Source organism: Trichechus manatus, unplaced genomic scaffold (assembly GCF_000243295.1).
Source record: "Trichechus manatus latirostris isolate Lorelei unplaced genomic scaffold, TriManLat1.0 scaffold00044, whole genome shotgun sequence".
Lineage (NCBI taxonomy): Eukaryota > Metazoa > Chordata > Mammalia > Sirenia > Trichechidae > Trichechus > Trichechus manatus.
Window position 1 is genome coordinate 1,103,425 of NW_004443980.1, and position 25,374 is coordinate 1,128,798.

A 25,374-nucleotide genomic window follows, 5' to 3' on the forward strand; every position below is an offset into this window, starting at 1 on the left:
CCCCACCTCGCGGCGCTTCTGCGGTCCGTCCCCGCCCCTTCCCGGAGCCCGCCTCCGCGTCGGCCCGCCCGCCTGCTCGCCCCTCGCGCGCGTACCCGAGGCCCCGCCTCCGCGCGTGCTCAATAACTGTCCCCTGAGCCGGCCTACAAGCTTCTCCCGCCCCTGAGCTGTTTGAATATGCTAATAAGAGGCTAGGGGCTAGCCAATAAGCCAGCGGGGCGGTGAATCATGTGGCTCGGGGACGTGTCCGGGGGGCGGAGCCTCTGCAGCCCCTGCCCGAGTTAAAACCGGAGTGTGAGAGAGAAAAGCGCTTCAGTAGCGAGAGGGGCCGAGAAAGTGGTGACACCGCCGGGGTGCAGAGGGAGTCCCTGAAACTTCTCCCAACAGCCCCAGGGCCAATCTCCCCTCAGCCCACTCCCCCCTTCGCCAGCTCCCGGGTCCCCACTCCCTGCACCGGGGTGGGGTGGGGAGCCAGGCCCGTCTCCCGCTGGGACACACACAGGGGCCGGGAGCGGGGACGGGACCCCCGAGGCAGGGGGGACGGACCGACAGACAGACGGCCGGGAGCCCGGCCCAGCGGGCAGGCAGGCAGGAGGAGGCGGAGGCGGGGGTACGACTGGGAGGACTGGGTCTGGGGAGTTTCCTCTCAACTATCGGGGGAGAAACTCCCCGCAGCCGGAGGAAAGACCCAGACGGTGTCTTCCTCCCGGGGGCCGCGCTCCCCCGCCCCGCGTAGCGGCAGTCGCCGCCACCGGCGCCGACACCTACCATCTCTTTCTCCACCACCTCGGGCCCCGGTGTCCCCGGCCAGCACTATGCCCATCTTACTGTTCCTGATAGACACGTCTGCTTCTATGAACCAACGCAGCCATCTGGGCACCACCTACCTGGACACGGCCAAAGGCGCGGTAGAGACCTTCATGAAGGTACCGACTGACCGAGCCCGGGCGGCGACCCCGGCCCGGCGACCCGCGGGTGGCAGGGGTGGGGGAGGGCGGCTGGGGGCGGCGAGGCGGAGGTGTCGGGGACCTGACTGCGGGAGCCGCCGGGCTCGGGGACCCCCTCCCCCACTGCGCGGGCGGGCGGCCGGCGTGCGGGCGCTGCGAGCTGGGCTCGGCCTGGGACCCGGCTGCAGCCCCAGGCGGTGTGTGAGGACCGATCTGTGTTGGGGGGCGGCGTGGAGGGGTGGCCGCTGCGTGTGCGGTACTGTGGGAGGGCGGCGGGCCGCTCGGCGCCCCTTCTCCGCCTGTAACCTCGCCTCTGTGCTTCCTTCTCGCCCGCCTTGTTCTTCTTCCCGTTCCCCACCCGCTCTCTGCAGCTCCGTGCCCGGGATCCTGCCAGTAGAGGAGACAGGTATATGCTGGTCACTTTCGAAGAGCCTCCCTATGCTATCAAGGTAACAGCCCTCGCTCTCCCCCTTCCTTCCCTTCTTTTCCCGGTTCCTTCCGCGCTCGCCCTCCCCGCCCCCCCATTCACCCTTCACTATGCGCCCCTCCCCCACCCGCTGTGCTCCTAGCGCTGAGGTTTCTTCCCCTACGGGCTGCCACCCCCTCCCCCGCTCTGGATCGTTCTGGCGCGGCGCGGAGTCGCCAGGCCACAGCCGTCCCTCCCCGGCCCGGCCGCGGCGGCGGCGGCAGTGGCCCTGGCGCTGCGATCAACATGGCCGACATTTCCCCTCCGCGGCGTGAGCGGCAGCAATGAACTGTGGGGGATATTTATTCAAGTTAGCCGGAGTGACAGCCGGGCCCGGCCGCGCGAGCCCGGGTGTGCATTAAAGGGGGATCGGCCCGGGGCTGGGCCGCGGATGGCTGGGCTGGGGCGTGAGGGAGCTAGGGGTCTGCGAGGCTTGGGCTTCAGATGGTTCTTAAGAGGGCCGCGGGCCAGTGGGACAGCTGTAGGTTAACTTCAGAAGTCGAGTTCCCTCTGCTCTCCACCACTACCTTCACATCCTGAAATTTTTGGTATTAGAGATTAAATTCCGTTGTAAAGTTATAAAGTATGAATGCTGTTGGCTACCAGAAGCTGTTGAGCAAGCAGATTTATTCTGGCCACCTTTGGAGGGGAGTTTCCTCAGCAGGGACACAGAACAAACAAGTTAACCATACTATACTGTAAAGTGAAGCAGCTGCTTGGTGAACATCAGATTATAACGGCTGCCCGTGTGTGCATGGCTTTGAAAAATGAAAAATAAATTTTTACATTTTTTTTTTCAGGCTGGATGGAAAGAAAACCATGCAACGTTTATGAATGAACTGAAAAACCTTCAGGCTGAAGGACTTACGACTCTTGGCCAATCCCTAAGGACAGCTTTTGATTTATTAAATTTAAATAGATTAGTAACTGGCATAGACAACTATGGGCAGGTAGGTTGAATATTAAGGTGGAAAAATAGTTGATTTGTTCTTTTTGTGGAAAAACACATTCCAGTCCAAAAAGTATAGATGAAATATAAGTATGAAACATTTCAGATAAAAAAATTATACACATAACACAAATGTGAAATCCTCACCCTAGTGTATATAATTTTATATTCCTTATATTTTTTCTTAAAATGCACTTGTATTCAGAATTAGAATCAGAATCCTTTGCTATAAATTAAGTTGTCATGAGTTTGGTTTTAATTTCTTGAAATTCATTTGGTACATTAAAAGGGAAACATCCTGCCTCACCATACTCAGTACTCTGATAAACTCTACCACAAGCTACAGGCGAGTGTGCAACTATTGCAGTGGCTTACAGACACTAGTTGATCAGTGGTCTCCATTTCTATATTAGTCAGTAAAAATATTAGGAAATTAGTTTCTCTGTTGCATCAGGGTGTAATTTAACCATATCGTATAACTATTTTGAGAGGTAAGATTTTCATTGGAGTGCAATAACTGGTTGAGTACGTTAAGATTTCTCATTTTTTGAAGCATACACAATTAGCAATTATTGAAGGAGGAATTTTTTTTTGTTTTATTTTATTCCAAACCTTTGGAGAAGAGGTTGTCTGGAAAATATGAAAGAACCCACTCTTAACCCCTAAAATCCTCTATCGCACCTGCAGCTCGTCTGTGTAAGGATGAGACAAGACTTCCATGCAGCTTTAAATCACATGATGGTTTACTATGGAATGATGCAAGGTGGTCCATTATAACTTTTTAATGAGATTGCTGATCTGGAAAATAAAAGATGCTGAAGGATGTGTAATGTTATACGTAACAAAGGGGTATTAAACTCAACGAGTTTCCTGTGTTGTAGTGCGGAGCACTATCACCACAATGATATATTTAGATGTTCATTTGTTCTTTTCCCAGTTCCACAGCCACAATTGTCATGAGTTTCTACTTTTACCGAATTGCATGTCCGTTTAATTAGGTAAATGTGTATTTTCTTACCACATTATTTTTCCCTCTCTGCTGGTTCGTTTTGCAACTTTCAGTAATTTAGGTAGATTTGCATTGAACTTTCCATTTGTTTCTGTAAAACAATGAATTTCTTTCCATTTCATGTTCCTTTGTTAAGTGTAGTGACACAGTCTTATTGCTTAAGGTTTTTATCCAGCCTTCTTTGAATTCAAAGAAAAATTCAAAACTTGCCATTGCTTGGTTATTTGTCAGGCTGTCAGTGGATAGCACAGAAGGAGCCCTGGTGGTACAACTGTTAAGCACTCAGCTGCTAACCAAAAGGTTGGTGGTTCAAGCTCACCAAGTGGCTCTGTGGGAGAAAGACCTGGTGGTCTGTTCCCATGAAGATTACAGCCCAGAAAACTGTATGGGGCAGTTCTACTCTGTCACATGGGGTTGCTATGAGTCAAAAATCGACTCGATGGCACCTAACAACAACAGTGTATTGCACAACTGTTAATTTCCTGTTTTTCTGCATCACATTTCATAAGTGGGAAAGGGATTTAGACACATTTATCTCTTACGATCTATTAAAAATATTTTTTAGGGTACTTCCTCAGGAAAGCTGATTGTTGGGAGGCTAAGAACATTTTTAACTTAAATCTGTATTTTCTTTTCCCAATTACTATCTTCCACAAGAGAATACATTAGTTCTTGTCTGTAAAGCTTATACAGTAAAACTTGTGAAAGCTGGAACCCTGTCTAAGGCAGAACCTTGTGTAAGGCAGAATCCTGTTAGAAGAAAAACTCAAATAGCTCCCACTAATAGAGAGTGATAGGGAAGTGGTAAGACTACAGTCTGTTAAAGGTGGAAAACTTGCAAGACCTGGAGAAAGATGACCGTCTGGCTTTGACAGGTTGCACTGTAAAAAGCTGGAGGTTGAAGGTGGTCCTGCTGTGCCGTTACCATTTTGACCAAGACAAAAGTCTGGAGATTAGGATGTTTTTTGCATATTAGGGTTTATCACTTCAACAAGGCGGAAGAATAATGCTTCTCAGTTATTTTGATGAATAAACAAGGATTCAAGGAGCAATATTAATGCTTATGTCCTGAATTGGCACATAAAAATAACATTAGCATTAAAATAATTTAAGAAACCCCAATTTCCAAATGAAAATGATTATTCGAGAAAGTGTTCAATTAGAAGAAAATATCTTTCTAGAAGATATTATCATATAGCTATTGGTGATTTAAATGTTACATATTTTATGTTCACAAAAAGGATAACTTGTCAGGAATTTTGGATGACTTAAATGTTTAGTATTAAACACCAAACCAGAAAACCAAACCCGTTGCTGTTGAGTCGATTCTGACTCGTAGCAACCCTATAGGACAGAGTAGAACTGCCCATAGGGTTTCCAAGGAGCGACGGGTGGATTTGATTAGCTTCTGAGCTTTTGGTTAGCAGCTGAGCTCTTAACCACTGTGCCACCAGGGCTCCTATATTAAACTCACTTCTTGTATTTTCTTCTTTGTAAAAATACTTTTATATGCTGTGTTTTCCGTGGAGTACTTTTATCCAGGAATCTCTCAGTGCTTTTACATAAACATCTATACTGGGATCTGTGGAGCCCCACTGTACTTAATACTTGCTTATAGTCTCAGAGAAAATGTGAGATGGAAGACAAAGCATACCTATTTTATAGAACATCTAAAATACTTTAATAAGTTTCTGAATTACTTTCTCTTAAATATCTAAATTTGGATTAACGTGTATGTATATGTGTGTGTATCCACATATTTATATAGATACCACAACCATCCCCTCCACAGACACATGCACATATGTGATTTTCCATAACCAATTGCAGTATTTTTAATATCTGTTTATATTGCGTCTGTTAATTTACAGTTGTTAATTTAGTTAGTGTACCTACAAATAAAACATCTTTGAGATGTTAACTAGAATGCTGTCAGAATCGGTACCAGTAAGGTTAAAGTAGCTGGGAATGAACAATTCTTGATGAAAGTTTTCCTCAAGCATTTTGGATAACCTACCAAAAGAGTCCACGCATATAGAAGTCCTTGTAAATCATTATATTTTATAATCAGTACCATTCACTGGTCATGTAAGCATGTAGCTTCTGCTCAGTCTTATTTAATTATAGTAGCACTTTACTAAGTGCTTATCATTGGAGATAAATTTGACACACATTATATATATATATGTATAATCTTCAAACATGTTTACCAGTTTCAAATGATGCTGATTGTTTAAGAGCCACTGAAAATCTGAACCAACCTCATGTCCAAAATTAATACACATAAAGTTTTAGAGGTCTGATAGAAGTTTATATATGTAAATATATATGTTTTCATATTGTTCAAAATCTTTCTGGTTTTTGTCAATGTTTGCAACATTGTCTTTTAAAAAAAAAAAAATCCATTTAGGTTCAGCTGCTAAACCTTCCTCTGGCCTGAGATTCATCATTTCTGTCACTGGCCTGACTGCACCCCCCCATCCCCCCCCCCAAATATACTAGTACTGATTAGATTGTTCCAGGACTTAGAATGGTGCCTGGCCTGCCATATGCCCTCAGTGAAGACAGTCCTTGGCCAGTGCCCTAAAAGGAGGTAAAATGTGTGTTTTAATGTTGCAAGGATTTTCAGTGTTGAGTGTTTTCCTCCTCATTGAACAATGGTGGCTTTTCAGACAAGATCAAATGGACTGATTATCAGGGAGAATAATTTTAACCAATTTTATTCTTCAGCATAAAGATCCATTTGTGAATTTAGCAAATAACTCAGTTATCCATGTCGTACCCATTTAACACTCAGGTAGTACAAATACAGACTTCTGTTTTAATGTTGGTAGGTGAAATAATGAAAACTTGACTCCCATTTGGATTTTTGGTTTCCTATCAATAGTTTGGTATTTACTGAGCTATAGTAGACATCTTTTCAAAAAGAAAGGAGATGATTATTCTTGAATGTATTTAATGTGGTGGGTATGAACTGGAAACACATTGATGAATGGTATTTTGTAAAATTTTAAAGTCCCCTAAGCTTTTAAGCCTCCTTGAGAGTATTTTCAATAATTATTATGGGTAAAGAGGAGACTTTACAGTCAAACTTGCTTAAATTTTTTTCTCTATATTTATTCAATTGTATAAAAGAACAGCAATGAGCAGGGGTGTTAAAATCGGAATCCGAGTCCTGACCTTGCCATTGAAGTACTATGTAACACTGGACAATTACTTTAACACTCTGTGCCTTTGTTTCTTCATATTCCAAATCGACAGTGAAGCCGTTGTACCGTTATTATTTTAGAGTTGATGAGAGGCTTAAATGGAATGGTGCATTTAAAATGTACTTTAAAAATTAAGAAGTGCTCGGTAGGCAGAAGGCATACTTTCTTCTTTAATAGTTTATTTACCTGTAATTTACTGTTTTTTTTCAGCTTTAAGTTTGAAATTACAGTTGTAAAAATCTAGTGGTATTTAAAGCTGATTCTTATTATATGCTCTGAAATCTGTTGGTAGTATATTAAGTATGTATTTTTCCTTGAGGTTTGTACTCAGTTCCAGGGAAGCAGATGTAAAATGTAAAGACTATAATTTGGCCAAAGTTGTCTTAATGGCAGTTGATAAACATAGGATGAAGTACAGAGGTGTTTAATATTAAACATAAACATTTCTTTAAAGTTAAATATATTAAAGCCTGGCTATAAATAGTTAAATTTAAAGGTCATTCTCTTGCAGGAATACAAGTTAGAATAGGAACCCTTGCTTGAGAAGCACGTGCTGTAGGATTCTTTCACATAGGGAGCTCCCCCTAGTGCGTTTAAGATGAGATTTACACAAAAATTTCATTTCCAAGGAACCTTTCAGGAGCACATCTGTTAAGTAAATCAAGGGATATTTTAATAAGAATTGACTAACCTCAGGGTAGCTCAGATGTGATTTATTTCCTATTGAGGATTAATTTTAAAGGTGGTACTTTAAATGGAAAGAACTATTTCAAGACCCAGATTTTGTTTTCATTCAAAACAGTTGTTACAGTTTTTCTTCTTAATTTCACACCTTACATCTCTGTTTTCTAAAGGATCAAAAAATTGCCCTGTCATGATCCTTCAAAAAAAGAAAAACATCCTAATAAGGACATCATTGCATTCTTAATGAAAAATTATTGAAAACAAACCTTAAGCATAAAAGGCAAAAATAATAGGTTACTCTTTGTGTTTAAAGAGGAGAATTTTTTTCCGTTCAAGTAAGAGTATATGAATAATTGTGTATTAAACTATGTAAGATGGAAAATTAAAAGTCCAAGAACAAATCTAATATTTAAATGAAAGAATTCTCACTTTTATTCAAGTATATTGAATTGACTTAAGGTCATTAGTGGTCAGAATTAGCTAAGATTTTTTTAGCCATGTTAATGCCATGGGTTTTTCCAAAGAGATAACAATATTTTATGGTTTGAAATGTTTCCTAAATATTCAAAATTATTTTCAGTCATCATAATCCTTCATATTTATAATCTATAATTAAAATTGTCTTGATAGTCAGTGGTTGATCAGTGCTCACGTATTTCAGCCCTGTTTTCCTCCATTTTAAAAAAGGTAATTTTCTTATATAAGCTCCATTTTAGTTTAACCTTATTTTTAATCTGTTTTGTCTAAGTGTGAATGCTGTACTTATAAACAAAATATTGAAGTTTTTGATTTTGTTTGTCTTTATTCCCTGACCCCTTCTCTCTCTCCCATTTATTATTGTATTTTATTTTAAATACACAAATCCTGAGTGTGAAGCTTAGTGAATTTTATATATTCACTTACACATTCTTGAAAAAAACATTGAACTTTTGCATTTACTGACAGACTTTCATTGGACTTGTGTGTTTTATTGTGATTATTTCATAGGGCTTCAGAATGACAGTGAGGCATCTCTCTCATTTTATAGGTGAAGAAAGGAAGGACCAGAAAGTTAAAATGCTTGTATAATTTTTTCACATTTATGAAATATTTAAAAAAATATATAATTGGTTATGGAGCAGTTAGACTTTTTTTTTTAAAATAATTTTGTATATTTATTATTGAAGAACACATTTTGTTTACACTTAGAGCCTGTAGAGCTGAGTCCCTTTCTTGGTGTGTCTGTAGTTGTTACCTAATGCAATGTGGGTTCTTTGAATCCCTCTGTGAATACCAGACATTTGATTTTGGCAGTGTGCTATGTTTAAGTCTTTATTGTAACACACCATAAAATACCGTTTGTTACGTATGTTAACCTTAAGTAAAATTTTCCCTCTCTTTTATTTGGAAAAAAATAAGAGCGTGATAGTCGACACAATTTGATACTATTACTATTTTAAGGCCTACGTAGATTCTGTTATATATATTTAATGGCGTGTTTTGATTTTGTATTTTATAGTTTATTTCGTTTCTGATGTAGTTAATTAATACAAAGCTATTAACCCTATGGAGCAGTTTGACTCCATAGCACATGGGGTCACCATAAGTCAGAATCGATTCAGTGGCAAGTTGAATATTAATACAGTACGTCAACTAGTATTAGGGCTGTAATTATAGCTTTTTATGGTTTTATAACTAGTTAACTATTATGTTTTCCTTTGATTTAAGATAATTTTGAAAATCTCTAAGCATCATGTGAAAAATTTGGCTTGATATTTGAATTCGCATTCCACCCAGTGAATTCTTGGCAAGTCATGTAACCTCTCAACTAAAGTTTCCCCATCAGAAAAATGGGGCAAAAAGACCTACCTTACAGGATTGTTGAGATCAAGTGACATATGACATAATTTATTCTTGTAACACCACCGCTATTACCATTTTTTGTGAGTTCCCTTTTATTTGAATTTTAAAAAGTGGGATATAGTTTTTTATCCTGCTTTTTTCAGAGCAAGCAGTTGGATGATGTGGAAAGAACCGCGTTATTAGAGCTGGCTGTGTTGTATTGACAAGTCCTGTAACCTCTGAGCTTCAGGTTTCTCGTCCACAAAACGGTGATAATGCCAGTCTTGAAAATTTTTAGAAGAATTGGAACTAATACCTGTTATTAATATTTGTTAATTACCTAGCAAAGTTCCAGGTACGTGGTAGGAGCTCAGGTAATGGTTATCTTCAGATTATTCTAATCTGAAGCCTTTGACAGAGATGGAATGAAGGTTATCACATAACTCAGTGTACATCCATCATGAGAAGCCTGAATGAGCTGCCCAGTGTTGTTATTAGGTGCCGATGAGTCAATTCCGACTCATAGCGACCCTCCATACAACAACCAAACGCTTCCTAGTCCTGTGCCATCCTCATAATTGTTGCTATGTTTGAGCCCATTGTTGCAGCCCGTGTCAGTCCATCTCGTTGAGGTTCTTCCTCTTTTTCACTGACCTTCTACTTTACGAAGCATGATGTCCTTCATAACTCCAGCTGAAGTAAAATATCTTGCAATAGGGAACGTCATAGTTTTTGGTTTTTAATTGAAGTTCTGTAGATTGCTCTGGAAATACTTTCACCATGGTGATACTAAAGTTTTTTCCACTTAAAATCTCAATTTCTTTTTCAAAAACACTTTGACAATAACGTTGTTGTTATTAGGTGCTGTCAAGTCGTCTTCCTGTTTTTCACTGACCCTCTACTTTACCAAGCATGATGTCCTTCTCCAGGGACTGAACCCTCCTGTTAAGATGTCCAAAGTATGTGAGACATAGTCGTGCCATCCTTGCTTCTAAGGAGCATTCTGGCTGTACTTCTTCCTTGGCAGTAATAAGTACTTTACAATAAGTACAAATAATATGTACAAAACAAAACATGTTTTTGATTTCCAAAGCAGTGAAGATTTTAAGCTTTGAGGAAATTTAGATCCAAGTCTATTTCGAAGGTTAATTGTGTATATAATTTAGAATTCAAGTTGGTGATGGCTGGAGAGGGGTGAAGACAGGATATTCTTGTCTAGAAGAAAGGTAAAATGTATAACATATGATCTCTTTTATTGTTTGTAGTACAGATTTGTGTGGGAAAAACAATAGGATAAGCCTAGGAGGGATTTTTTTATGTGAAGATACTTCTTTTTTAGGGCATGTGTGATTTGAAATTTGGTTAGTGGTATATTGAGAGGATATAGTTTCACATGAAAATATTTTAACTTAAAACTCTAATAACTCATTTAAAAGTTTAGTTTAATCAAAAAACAGAACTTATATCAGTCTAGTGATTAATCTTCTTAAAATTTATTTTAATGTCTACCTACTCTTGACTTTTAATTTGTACCTTAAAGGGTATGACGTTCCAACATTTCCCATCTGCTAGTTTTGCCTACATAAGCTGTGGGTTTGTGGTGAAGGTCTTTGGATGGATTATATTCATCTACAAAGTTTATTATGAAAATAGTTCTGAGTATGTAAGTTAGAAAGTAATGTAGCATTAACTACTAGGTGATGTGATTTGTAACTAGTAAATGACAGAATTGATGCTGGCATGTTAAAGGAAAACTCCCTTTGTCTTAAAGCTGGTAAACTTAGGTATTAGGAAACATCAACAGAGTCTTCTGATTATTTGGGTTTTTTAAACACTGGAAGTATGCAGACAACAGAATTATTCTGAAAGGATTAAAAACAATTGATTATTTTAAATCACAGGAAATGAAGATTGGTTATACAGTGTGCTGTGAAAGGTTAGGCTGCAGATTACAGTGGGTGATGTTACACAGGTCCAGTCCACACGGTACAGAGCCCAGTACTTTTGGATTATCAGGAATAAACAAAACTGTGTCTTGATGACCTCTGGTAACGTCTGAGTTGTGGTGGTTCGTGATCATTTTATGTATTTGGCTGGTAATAACTGATGCAAAACTTTGAATTTTAGTTGTGTCAGTATATAATCCCATTTCTCAAACTGATAAACTAGAGAGAAAAGCCAAGAGATTGCATCCAGAAGATTGGCTTAATCAGGTAATAGATAAAAGGTCCTTATGTATAAATTCTATTGCTAATCCAGAATGGGTCAAATCTAATTTTAAACAAGGTTAGACTGAATGGAAATCCTTTTGTAGAAAGGTGTGATTTTGTTAAGTTCTCAGAGCTGGCATTTTAATAGTAACATTCTAAAACATGTCACATGTAACAGTATGTGGCATCTTGATTTGTGATGAAGTGCATTACTAAGGTACAACCATTTGTGTATTTGTATTATAGTTAGGAAAGCTCATATAATTTTTCTTGAAGGATAAGCCCAAATATTGTGTGGTTAATTTTTTATTTGTCATTTATTTAAAAAAATTTAAATCTATAAACACTTGGTAAGCTATTTAGCACAGGCATCAATAAATGTTTGAATCAGAATCTAGCAAGAATGGATTTCCAGAAACTTTCTCAAGTACTTTGTAATGAGCGTGAAGAAATTTAAGTGTTTCCTCCTAAAAAATTCTTACTGAAGTTGAGTTACCACCAGTTCTTTCCTAGAAAACTAAAAATCCACATTTTTTTCTTGAAATCAGAGCCGTTTAAAACTAATCTGGCATTATGTCTTTTCCAATTAAATTATGTTTTTAATCCTGTTACATTTTTATACAAAGAATTATCTGGTTGAATAAAGGAAACTATTGGTACATGATTGTGTAATGGAATTACTTGAAACTAAAAATATATTACCTTTAAAGTGGAATTTTAACACGTTCTTCTATAGTTCTAGATATGAATGTATCCTAATTTACTAGATTATTATATATTGTCAGGTTTTTATAAGTGCCTTATTTGGGGTACTAAGAACATTTTAATTTTAAAGAATGTTTGTTTTGAATAGGTAATAAATAAACATGGTTAAAAAAAATTCAGGTATTATAAAAAGTTTATACAGTTGCTCACTTCCTTTGTTCAGAGGCAACCGTGGTTAATTCTGTTCCTAATGTATCCTTCAGAGAGCTTTTGTATATCGTCAAAGATAATTGTTTTAAAAGTACTAATTTCTTAAGACGAACATTTAAGAGTTTTCACATCAAAAGACTCATTTATGTCATACCACTTGAGAGCTTAACTATAAAAGTAATTATCTTGCTGAATTCTAAAACAAAACTTATAATTCTGACCAAGGAATATTGATTTAAATGTAAGCCTGTTAGGTCTTTATCAACTTAAATAATTATTATATTTTGTTTGGAATGTATAATTAACTAGTTGTGTATTCATTCCTATAAAATAATGAAACAGCCCCCATACTCTTTAAAAAATAGTTAAGCAGTTAACGATGACTACATTATTGAGTACAGAAATATAAGCACATCAAAACTATGATTTCATAAATCTTACTGCTATAGTTTGAGGCTAAAACAAAAAAAAAAGAAAATTGAATATATAAAAGTACAGGTAATAAGCAGTCTTGGCAGAAATTGTGGTTGTGGTATGTAAATGTCTGAGGTTTAAGCAATATTGACAAAGAATGCTATTTATTCTAGTTGACTTGTTTCCAAAGTATGTATTAAAAGAAGCTTCTTTCCTCAGTTCTATGCAATTGTTGATTATGTCTAGTAAGTCTTCGGATGTGAATTGCATCCTAAAATGCTTTTCTTTTAAAATAAGCTTGAAGTGGAAGAATATTATGTTTTATATTAATATTTCTGTAAATATGTGCTTTATAGAGTCTGAATTTTCACAAATTACATAGCCAGGTATCAGAAAGAGTATCAGATAGTTTCTTATATTTTACAGCAGCATATATTGTCGCCTGTTAATTATCAGTGGTAGTAGAGAAAAACAGTAGGGTAGATAATGCAGACTTCAGTTATTTCATATTTTTACTATGTGGATTTTACAGAGATGTAAATAAATCAACCTAAAGATTAGCTAGTCTAACAACTTAACCATTACATATTTAACAGTGATCTTGCGAAGTACTTGCTCGGTATATACATGACAATCTTTAGTGATGTAGTACTTAAGGCAGTCATTTCCATCATTTTAACATTTTTGCTTGTTGTTGCTATTATTTACTTGAAAAGAAAGTATTAGATTGAAAAAAGCACCAACCATTTCTCAAAATTCTTGTTTTTTCTTGTTTGGTGGTATACTTTGGCCTAGGGGTACCCGTCTTAACATCTCATTTGTTGATTTGTATTGGCTATAACCTTGAGTTATACTAGTCTCCCTAGTCCCTGGGTGGTGCAAATGCTTAATATGGTTGGCTGCTGAACAAAAGTCTGAGGTTTGAGTCTACCCAGAGGTGCCTCGGAAAAAAGCCTTGGCGATCTACTTCCGAAAAATTAGCCATTGAAAACCCATGGAGCCATGGAGCATAGTTCTACTATGATACACATGGGGTCCCCATGAGTTGGACTTGACTATGGGAACTGGTTTGGTTTTGGTTTTTCCTGTTACGTAGCAAAATCAGTTAGACAGTAAGAGGTGTGGGTTAACTGAAGATGCTGTCGCTGGAGAGCTTGACCACTGGTGCACATTTTCCTCTACAATAGAAGCCTTAAGTCATGAGAAAACTGTAGGGCAGACAGCCACTAGGCCATCCTTATGTATTGTTCCAAGGACTTCCCACCTGTTTAAGGGTACATTAAAATTCCTGCCCTCTGCCCCATCACAATTTAAATTTCTTAGGTAAAACTAAAGGAATTCCGATTGTGAGAACCAGGTTAGTTTATATTTGGGAGAAATTACCTTAATTTTGCATTTTCGAAACTATTTGCCAAATAACTTGCTTTATTTTTCAAAAGCATTTTCTTTGCAGAAATAATTTCTAGTGGATATAATGTTTTATTCTTTAAATTTTTTTATTATTGAGATTTTATATCTTAATTATTTAACACTATAGTAATACTCAATTACTGAGAAAACTATCATAGGAAATCTTAAATGAAATGGAAATTTTTACTTTATACTACTTACCTTGTGGCAAAACTTATTTGAGCCTTTTGACCAATATTAAACTCAGAATTTTTAAATGACAGAAAGATTCCTATTAGTAAATAGGAAATTACAAGTTGTATATTTTGTCTGCATGATAGTTTCTAGTGATATGTCTAAATTTCTTTAAGTCGGGAACCACTTTGAGTAAAACGTGGGAGTGTATTTTGCTAACGGCGAAAGTTGACTTGCGCTCCCTCTGCTGGCTGCTTTTGTTGTAGCAGGGCTCTTTGGTTTTTTTTTTTTGAGATCTTATAATTATGATAAAGGCTATTTATTACTTTATGACCAACATGAATTTTGAGGGAAAGTTTACTAATATGTACTGTTCCCCAGTTGAGTAACTTCATAAACATACTTACTAAGAATGAAAATGTAAATAGTTGCTGTTCAGTATGAGGACTAAAGAGTTATTAAGTTGAACTGCAGAGGCTTGGCACCAGGTAGCATGGTATTTTCCAGTTAATGGCATTGTATTACAGTGATGAAATCATGAGTAATTTAGACTTTTGAGTGTTAAATTATCTCCTGTGAAAACAAAAAATAATCATACTGGCAGACAAAACCTTTTTTTTTTTTTTGACTGGGGAAAAGACTGTTGACAAACAAGGCCAGTTTTTCTGTGCTCCTACCAACAGTAAGTGTACTGTGAAAGACAGGAGGAGCAGAGCAAAACTGTATAGAAGAAACTTTCTTGAAGCAACACGTTTTGGTCACTTAGGCCTTTCTATTGTGATGTAGAAATTCATGTTTAAATACTTCTGTTAATTTGAAATACTTTTATATAAATTTATATATATATTTACAGAGGCAGGGGAAGTTTTTCTCTGAGGAAATAATAAAACATTCTTTTGTGTATAAATTACATTCATTTCATCATTATTTTTCTAATTTTTAAAGTACCTAATGTTGCTTTCCTTAGTGTGATTTTTGGCTAAACTCTTTCATCTTAGAAGGAGGTCTTAGGCATGCATGGTAAGGTATAACTGAATGGGTGCAAAAAGGATAGTAATATTTTTCTTTACTTTTTTCTACTCCTTTATCTGAGTTTTTCCAAAATTTAAAGCCATTAAATAATTTAATATTATTTTATCTTGTATTCATATGTACTTTGAAAATTGGTTGAGGTTATATATTCTTTTTCAAAAATAAACATCGTTATATGTTGTGTTTTATTTCACTGTGTTTGTGTTAGGGGAAGGCATATTAATTTATACATAGACATATTGGTGGGTAAGGAGTCAGAGAGCAACAGGAAACCAAGTAAAGGAATAGTCCTACCATAGTTAATTTCACTACCAGAAACCCATTGCCATCAAGTCGATTCTGACTCATACTGACCCTATAGGACAGAGTAGAACTGCCCCATGGGGATTCCAGGGAATGGCTGATGGATTTGAACTGCTGACCTTTTTTGGTTAGCAGCCAAGCTCTTAACCACTGCGCCACCAGAGCTCCAGTTTCACTACAGATAAAATACGTTAAAAAATGAAAAAGACCTGATTATAACACCGTTCATTGTTGAGTGACTATGGCACAGTCCAGGTTGGTTTGGAATTGTGTCTAAGAGAATTTAGTTCATACCAGCAGGACCTCCAGATGCTGCAGAAAGAAAATGTGATTTAGATTTGGAGAAGTCTTGTTAAGGTTTTGGCTTTGCCTCTTAGCAGTTGGGCTATATTTTTTAATCTCCTTGAACATTTTACCTCACCAGGTTTTTAGGGTCAAATGTGATAATATTCATGCTTTATTGTTATTATCAAGAGCCTGTTAATTATAGTAATTTCAGGCATAGCCTCTGTGGAGGAGAGTGTTATGTGTACGGTAAGACTGTAGTAGTGTTTCAACTAAAAGCTTTGTTTTGTCATCTAGAAAAAAGTAACTTTGATTTTAGTGTTTGAATTTAGCTTCAATAAATTCAATAACTCAGACTTTTTGCTAAGTTTAATACATTTTATTTGATTTTTGACATTATAGTTCTTAAAAAAGTATGTATTAACTTTTGGGTGGACATCATTATCCATAAAGGTCTTAATGCCTAGTAGATTATTGTTGTATAATTATAAATATGGCCAATTTTCTGGCTTCTGAATATAAGATAAAACGATTTTAGGTTCTTTAATGGCTTTAAATTTTGAAAAATTTAAATTAATTAAAATCAGGGCTTTGAACCAGTTTGGTCCGGTTTGACCCCCTGCTGAGAATTTGCATTTCCACCCCAGATACACTGAAGTAGAATCTACAGTTTAACAAGATCCCTAGGTGATTCTTATGCATAATAAATTTTGAGAACCACTGCTCAGAACTGTGTCTAAGAGAATTCATACAGCAGTGGTTCTCAAAAATTTATTATACATAAGAATCACCTGGGCATCTTGTTAAAATGTAAATTCTGATTCAGTATATCTGGGGTAGAAAGGCAAATTCTCAGCAGGGGGTCAAACTGGTACTAACTGATTGGAAGCCATGATTAAAATTAAATAGTTTGTGGGCAGGGAAAAGGAAAAGCATTTCACTTGAGGGACCCAGTCAATGCTCAGAGGTGGGGAACATTTCCTGTTTCTAGGTCCACGAGGACCAAAAAACCAAAGCAGTTGCTGTCGAGTCAATTCCGATTCATAGCGACCCTATAGGACAGAGTAGAACTGCCTCATAGGGTCCATGAGGGGACATGCATTATTAGAGTTGATTATTCATGTTGGGGGGTGAAAGACATGAGAGGCAATATAGTGTCATGTTGTCCAAAAATGTGTTTCGTTTAACATGAGTGTTGTAGAGAAGAAAAAACCAAGAAAGAAAACCAAACTCATTGCTGTCGAGTTGATTCTGACTCATAGCGACCTTATAGAACTGAGTAGAGCTACCCCAAAGGGTTTCCAAGGAGCAGCTGGTGGATTCGAACTGCCAACCTTTTGGTTAGCAGCCATTGCTCTTAACCCCTGGGGCTCCTAGAGAAGAAAGGAAGGGTAAATTAATTCATGTTTTCTTCTTGCAAGACTCCTGTGACATTTGAATGCTGTTAGGCATTTGAAATCTTCTAGAGGACTCTCTTCTTCTGGAACCATTATTTCGTGGGCACCGGTTTGAAAAATGCATGTGCCACTTACAAGTTGTGTGACTTGATCAAGACATTTAATCTACCAGATCCCCTATTTTATGATTAGGTTATAATCACATAATCGGTGTTTGTAAAGTATCTGCAGATTCATTTATTCAACAAATATTTTGTATATACTGTAGTTGCTAGGAAATGGCAGTTATCTGAATATAATAATAAATAGAAATATATTGCTTCTCTTCCCTAACATTAAGTAACCAACCTTCTTAATTTTAATTTTTCTTGTTGGACTGTTAAATTTTGCTAAGGTCAGAGTAGCCTGAGGGCTTTCCACGGAGCCAGCTCTGGTAGCTCTTCCACTCATTTACCTAGTTACTTATTTAGACACTTTGATTACAGGCATAGGTTATGGCAGTGTTCACCTGTGCTGCTGTGCTCTTTAAGAAAGTTTCTTAGAAAATGCTTTATTTTATTGCAATTTGTTATATCTAAAAATGTCAGATTGCTAGAATTGAACTACTAGGGTCACTTCTAAGAAATTTATTTTTAATTATATAAATGTAAATGCTCATTGTAAAATTAAAACAATACATGTAAAGAAGTGAAAAATCTACCTTTTTCTCTACCTAATCTCACTCTTTCAGGGTTAATTACTGTTTTAGTTTGTGCATCCTTACAAACTTTTTAAATGTGCAAACAGGTATATACTGTGTATAAATTTTATTAAAGGAGGGATCCTATATGCTGTGTTCTGAAAATTGACTTTTTTATTTAAAAAAATTCTAAGGCAGAGGCTAAACCTTAATATAATCAAATGTATGTTTTGACTTCAGGGAAGAAACCCTTTTTTCTTGGAGCCAGCAATAATTATTACAATTACTGATGGGAGCAAGTTGACTACTACCAGTGGAGTCCAGGATGAGGTAAGTTTTGCTTATAACAGCATTGATTATACATATGCAGTTGAAATCTTTATTTGTACATGCACTGTAGGATATTGAACACATTAAATAGGTTCTCTTATTTGATGCAATCTAGATTAACCTGTCTCCTAGGGCCCAGCTGCCTCCTTTGTTGTATGTAGTAGTGGTCTCTAAATTTTCTCACATAGGAATCCCTTCTGTGAAAAAAATTTTGAGCATATCCCTTACCTGAAACGTATATGTATCTATGCATTGATGTGAAGGTGATAATGTCAGTTCATATAGTAAATATTAGTAAAATGAATTTTTTATTTTCAGGTTGAAAAAATGGAAACAGTGTTCTAATAAATTCTTCCCATATTTGACTGGATTGTTATGTGCACTTTACTGTGGAGACTCCCAGACTAGAGAATAGCAAAAAAGAGGGGTTTAAGACTAGGAAACGATGAGATTTTGGGAATTTTTATTTTTTCTAAGTCAAATACAGTGTAACTACTTTGTAGCTAACCTCTCCTATTCTCTACTAGCATGCTTTATGGAGAGTTGACTTTGCATGGTGTGTGCGGTAGGGTGAATGCAATAGATTTTTTTTTTTTTAACTGTAAGATGTTTTTACTGTAGTATTTGAAGTGCTCTTGAACATTTTATTTATTTTTTCAAAGTAGATTTAGAAAGATGATTTAGACTACTCTCTTTGCTGTTTGCATTTGCTTTAGAATCTTGATTTTAATTTCTATTATATTTACAAAGAGTTTTATTAAGAAAAAATATGGTTTTTAAGTTTAGTAATTTTCAGCAGTATTTTCATTTATGTGACATCGTGGAATGCCAGTTGTACATGGAGTCAGGACATTTAGGTTCTAGTCTTGGCTCAGTTACTTTCTAGATGTTAACTTTGTATTAGTCATCTAACTTTCCTAACTCTGTATCCTTGTCTGTGAAATAAAGATGATAATTTTGCAGTTAACCAGTTTTTGGGCTTTCTTAGGCTTGGTTTCTACTTATGAGATAATCCATTCAAGGTGATCTGTCTTATTGCCTTTGTAGAAGTGGCCTTTGGGGTGCAATATTTTGTTTCTGTATATTTGAATCTGTATTGTTTGCAGTATTTGTTTTGTGGAAACTTCTTTAGCTTTTTACAATATCTTGAAATATACATGGATATTGGAATTCACCTTTCTTTCTAGGTCCTTTCTTGGGAAGGGTATTTGAGAAATGTTGACTGTGTATAACCAGAAATTACCTTAGAGTAAGGTTGAGAAGATTTCTCTGTGGGCAAAGGTATTACCTTTCATTTCTCTCGTATCTTCTACAATATTTAGCCATAGTACAGAGAGCACAGATTATATTTTAAAAAAAGGTTGGTTATAGACATTGTTGTTTTGAGTCTACTAGTCACTAAGCTCAAAATTGATTGCTACTGCTACTTCTTATCTGAAGTGGAAGGTTCATTTGTTTTAAGGCAAAGGTTTATTTTGGTTATGATGTTGGAACATAGGCCTGTGAGTTGTTTTGGTTTTCAAGTTTAGGAATGTTTTTGATCCTTTGCATGTTGGGTTTTCATGTCCCAACAAGACTCATCTTACGAGGCAGAGAATGTACTACAGATTTACTTACTGTTGAAGCTTAATTTCTACTAAAATGTTGTGAAATACTGGTCTTGTCTAGCCTGAGTAATTAAATTATGTGATTCATTTTAAGGAGTCTTTTAATTTATGGGAAGGCATAAAGATGCTTTTTGTTTTGCTCTTTTGTGTGTGTGTGTGCGTGCATGCCCTCGTGCATGCACACACACACTCATGCATGCTAGAATATGATCTGTGTTGTAATTTCTACTAGGGAATAGTAAACAATTTTATCTTTATATCCCTTTTTCTTAAAATCTCTCACCTTTGCTTTAGAAAAACTTGATTCTCGGATTTATTGAATGAATGAATGTATCAGTAATTTCCACATTAAGGGTATGTGTGTAATTCTTGGTTGGCTGTGGCTGCTGTTTATGTGATCTGTTACTATTTACGGAGTTGTGCATTCCATCTGTATGATATCCTTTGGTCAAGAGTCATGTTTCTAACGTGGTATACTAGTTATATCTGTTCTGGTGCTGGTTTTTAGGAGTAAGTATTCCTCCTACTTTAAAATTATCCTCATAGTGTATGAGGAAATTTAGAGTCACTTAGTTTTACCTTTTATTTCACAAATGAGGAAATTGAGATCCAGAGAGGCAAAATGATTTGCTCAGACAACATTTGTTATTACCAAAATCTAGATAAGAATTTATCCAAATTCCAAATACATCCCAGCCACTCTAGACCAGTGATTTTTTCCTGATATACTGCTGCCTGTTATTGGTTCTGTGTTTTTGTGTGTTGTTAAAATTTACCTTCTGTTTTCCTGGTTTCTTGTTTGTCTGTTTCAGCTTTTCATATACTAATGACATAGGTATTCTGTTCTTATTCATGCAGTGTTCCACGAATGACTGTTGTGACCAGGGCATTTCTAGGCAATGAGGATAACAAAGATGAATAAGATGGATTTCTGGTTTTTCAGTTTACAATCTTATGGGGGAGATCAGCTATTAAACAATTTTATGAATGATAAAATACAGATACAAACTAACCATATGGGAGCATTAAAGAGGCAGGGTTAATATCACCTATCTTGTACATGTGTTAAATCCTGTGTAATGTGAATTTTTATTGCCGTGATTTCAATCTTGATTGATGAGGTTGAAGGATCTTGCGGATGATTTGGTATAGGTTGTGGCTTATAGTTTACATCTGTGAGCCTTATGAAAGAAGTCTGGAATAAAGTTGTTTTGAGCCTAGAAAATGGTTGATGGAAAAATTTGACACCATATTGTCTCTTGACTTGGCTAAGATGTATGGGCCAAAATGACCCAGTTTTTTATAACTTGTTTGTCTGAAGAATACAGGAATACCATATCCTCTGTGATAGCTTGTCACTTAGCAATGTGTGTGAATGAGGAGAGAAGAGTAGTAACAGCTTTGTATCATAGATGAAAATCTTGAGCTGTGTGTTCATTTTGCATTAATTCCTGATTTTATCTTTTTTGACCTCATTTGATGAAGTCCAGGCCATTATCTGAGGTGTCATAAGTGTGTTTCTGATACAGTATTTATGGATACCTATGTCCAGAGCTTTTGATTAATGCTTGGATTGAAGTGTATGTGTGTATTTTTTGCTTTTTATTTTTTAATGGAGCTATTTGATACAACTAGTTGTTTGCAGTATTTTCATTTATGGGGAATGAATTAGATGGAACTTTGAATTTGGACACACAAGAAACATACATTAATTTATCCCCATGGTAGTAATCTTTGATGTTGATAAACATATCTGTGACCAAATACTCATAGTACTATTCATCATGTGAATTTACTGATGTATCAGCTGCTTTGGTAGAATTAACAAATAATAGAGTTATTGAAAATTTTTATTTCTAGTTTTTCTTCCCTGCAAAGATCTTCTCTAGTACTGCTTGCAATGGGAAACAGTATCATACCATGTTTCCAGGAGCACATAGCTAACTATATTGCTTAATAAACAGCCCAGCAGAAATCCTACCAGTACCTTCCTAGTGATGAATGACATTCCAGGATAGTGGAGCAGTTACTTTTCTCTTCCTTGAAAGTGCTAATAATAGTATTATCTTTCAGATATTGAGACTCCTATATGTTGAAGAATCCTCCTGCATCTTTTCATCAGTGTTTTGGTTGCTTTCGAGGCTAACATTTTAGAGGAGATATTTACGGGAAAAAAACAAAACAAAAACTGTTGGCTTTTGACGTTAGCTGTTTTGCTTTGCTGTTAGCTTTCCCAAGTTAAGACCAACTACGGTATTAACCACATCTAGTTTTATAACTTCTTGGGGCAGTTCAATAGAGATATTGGCTTATAGAAAGAGACTGTCCGAGTAATCTCAGCTGTGTATGAAAATGGCTGTTGGTTGGGGTCTTATCTTTCAACTTGTCAGTTCTCAAAAGTTGATGTAAAAGTTCATCGGTCTTTGAGGTGTAGATTGGGATTCGCAGTGATTTTTTCTGCATCATTCTGGGTGATGTGAATGGTGTTATCTTAACTGGCAAAGATCTATAATTATAGTTTGCGTTTAACTCTTACTGACTTGTACTGATTATAAGACAGTTGAGAACTTTTTGAAATCTGTTTCTAGTATCTGAAACGATTCAGTAGCTATAACCATATCTCCCTTTCCTTCAAAATAAAATGTTTTATTTCACTAAAAATATGTGCCAGAAGTTGCCAGAAATCTATTTTGATTGTGTCCATACTTTTAAACACAGTGCCTGTTCAAATGTAAATTAAAGAGCATGATGATGTAAAGCCAATGTGTCAGGAGATACTCATTCTACACACAGTCAGGGGTTAATGTCCCAGAAGTTCTGCTTAAATATAATCTTAGAGAAAATAATCAATCATCTGAATTTTTTTCTATGTTACAATGCATGGGAGTGTTTACTAGCCATCATTTTGTAGATTCTTTCCTGAAACGGAAAACTTTTCCCTCAACTTGCTGCATGATGGAACAGAAACTTGATTAGCCTCATCCTTCTGTGTAAACCTTCGCTCCGTGATATTTGGAGGCATACAGAGCATCCTAGCGTATTTCCTCTAGATATCAACTCATAAAGTGGCCTTTATGCATAAAGATGCTAATGACCATGGGTGAATTTTTAGTGATATTTTAAAATAGTTGGATAATGATGCTACATGATAATAAAAAGATAAATGTATAAATGTTACTTCCTTTTGGTGTTAGCTACTTTATAATTATTAATAAAAGAAACTCTTGAAAGTTAAAAAAAAAAAAAGACTTAAACACATATTTGAAATAGTTGCTTTTTCCCAGGACACTTAGAATTTTGGGGAACTTTTTTTCCTTTTTTAGAAAGACTTGTAAGGAATCTTGAGGGATGCTCTTATAGTGTGGTAGAATCTGTGAGACAGGTCTGCATCTAAATGTATGTCTGATTGTTCATGTTTATCCATTAGTAGTCCTCCTCTTCATATTGATATTGTGAGGGGCTCAGTAGCAGTCTCAAGATAAGATTCTGTCTTACTCATTTGTGATTTAGATGTTCTAAATACATGTTCAACATTACTGTATATGTTAGTCTCTACTAGTTCAGCTTTACAAGAACATTTAATAAGGATTTGTTGAAAGCAGATCATTTGCATTTTCTTCTTCTACCCATATTTTTGGCCCTGTTTTGTCAACCTCTGAATTATTCTGGTATACCATAAAAATGTATACATGTGCCATTCTTAGTATATTGGATATATGTAATTATTAAAATGCATAATTAAAAGACTTTGAAATATTTCAGTCTAGTATCTATAGTGCATTTTCAGCAATTCACATTTGCAGTACTCTTATTGGATGTACCTTTTCTCGAAGTTATGTGGTAAGAAAAACTCTGTCGCAGTGTCCCAGACATACACAACAATAGAGTAATTAAAAAGAAATACTGACTGAATGAAGCTGTATGGCTACAGTAACTAAATTAATGTGTAATCTAGAATTCTGTGGTAGGATTTATCAAAACAGTTTTTATTCAGAGGGTGAAGCAACTTCACTTTGCATTTATTAGCCTGTCAGAATCAATAAGCGATAAAGACTACACATGCAAGGAAAATTTCATTTAGGAATGTTTCTATTACTCTCTGACTCTAGCTCTTCCATGTATAAACTACTATGATACTTAAAACAGTAGCTTTCAAATGGCTGCATCAAAATCGCTTAAGGTGCTTTATAAAATACATATGCCTCGACTTTAATTCTGGAAATTTTGTGTCAGTTGATCTGGGCAGGGACCTGGGAATCTGTATTTTTTTGAAAAGTGTCCCAGTTGATTCTAATGTACAATCAGATTTGGAAACCATAGTTACAGAACACAGTGTAACTACAATTATTTTTTTTTAAAAACAATAACAAAAACACGTGAAAATGAACAACTTTAACAAAATAGGTAGAAATGTTTTTGTCTTACAAGGTCATAAAAAAATATTTTGTTTAAGATATAAATAATAGATAAATAATTCCTTACCTATTCGAACTCAGTAATGGAGTTGACCTTGTTTGGATATTTTTAATAGGATAATTTCTAGTTATGATGGTATGATTTAGGATAGATTATGGCAGTCCTGAAATGTTAACTTCCATGCCATCTGCAGTCAATCTGTAGTTACTGCTTAGTGTGCTGTATTGAGGAGGACTCTTCCTAGACTCTGAGTATGAGATGAGGGTAGAAGAGAGAGAGAGGCAAAAGAGGGGAGTAACTAACATTATCTGCCATGTACTTGGGAGTACCTGGGTGACCAAGTGGTTAAATGCTTGACTCCTAACTGAAAGGTTGAATGTTCGAACCCACCCACAGGCACCTCAGAACAAAGGCCTAGTGATCTGCTTGAAAACTCTGTGGAGTGCAGTTCTACTCCATACATTGTACACATGGGGTCACCATATGGTCATGTACTTGCTATCCCTGGTTTAGGATAGGAGTTTTTAATCCAAAGGAGTGCATAATATTCTGGTATACCTACTCAGCTGTAATACCTGGTTTGAATGTCCTTGCAGCTACCATCATTTTTAAAAAGTACGTACTTGACCCAGATAAAAACAAACAAATAAACCCGTTGTCATCAAGTCGATTTCTGACTCATAGCCACCATGTAGGACAGAGTAGAAGTGCCCTGTAGGGTTTCCAAGGAGAGGTTGGTGGATTCGAGCTACTGACCTTTTGGTTGGCAGCCGAGCTCTTAACCACTGTGCCACCAGGGCTTCACTTGACCCAGATAAAAGCAATTTGTAAAGAAACGGTGATAGGTACACTGAATTTTTGCTTTTTTAGAGATTTAGAGCTAAAATATCCTTCCAGAAAGAATTTTTCAGCTTTTGAATCATTTAAGTATATTTTAGATTAATGCAGCAACAGTTCTTCCTGTGATACTTTGTGATGCGTAGTAACTTTGGCAGTGTACAAGATTAGTGGCAGCACCATACGTTTGTAGTTAGTACCTCAGTGAAACTTGAGAGAGCTGGAACTCCATGGGACTGCCTTGTTTTTCCAGGTCTTGCAAGTTTTCTGCCTTTGAGAG

At 36.7% G+C, this 25,374-nt stretch overlaps 1 protein-coding gene across 3 annotated transcripts in view; it reads left to right on the forward strand.

Moving 5' to 3' along the window:
* Window positions 1–220: 220 nt before the first annotated feature.
* INTS6 (integrator complex subunit 6) overlaps window positions 221–25,374 on the forward strand; it is an 82,894-nt gene continuing 57,740 nt past the window's right edge. Inside the window, exons 1-4 of one of the 3 annotated variants that reach the window (XM_004376563.2) lie at window positions 221–926; window positions 1,319–1,396; window positions 2,214–2,363; window positions 18,145–18,234. In XM_004376563.2, the coding sequence (XP_004376620.1) occupies window positions 816–926; window positions 1,319–1,396; window positions 2,214–2,363; window positions 18,145–18,234 (429 nt within the window). In that variant the 5' untranslated portion in view covers window positions 221–815. Of the gene's footprint in view, window positions 927–1,318; window positions 1,397–1,599; window positions 1,765–2,213; window positions 2,364–18,144; window positions 18,235–25,374 lie in introns of those variants that run through there. The other 2 variants (XM_023731523.1, XM_023731524.1) reach the window with 2 other exon arrangements.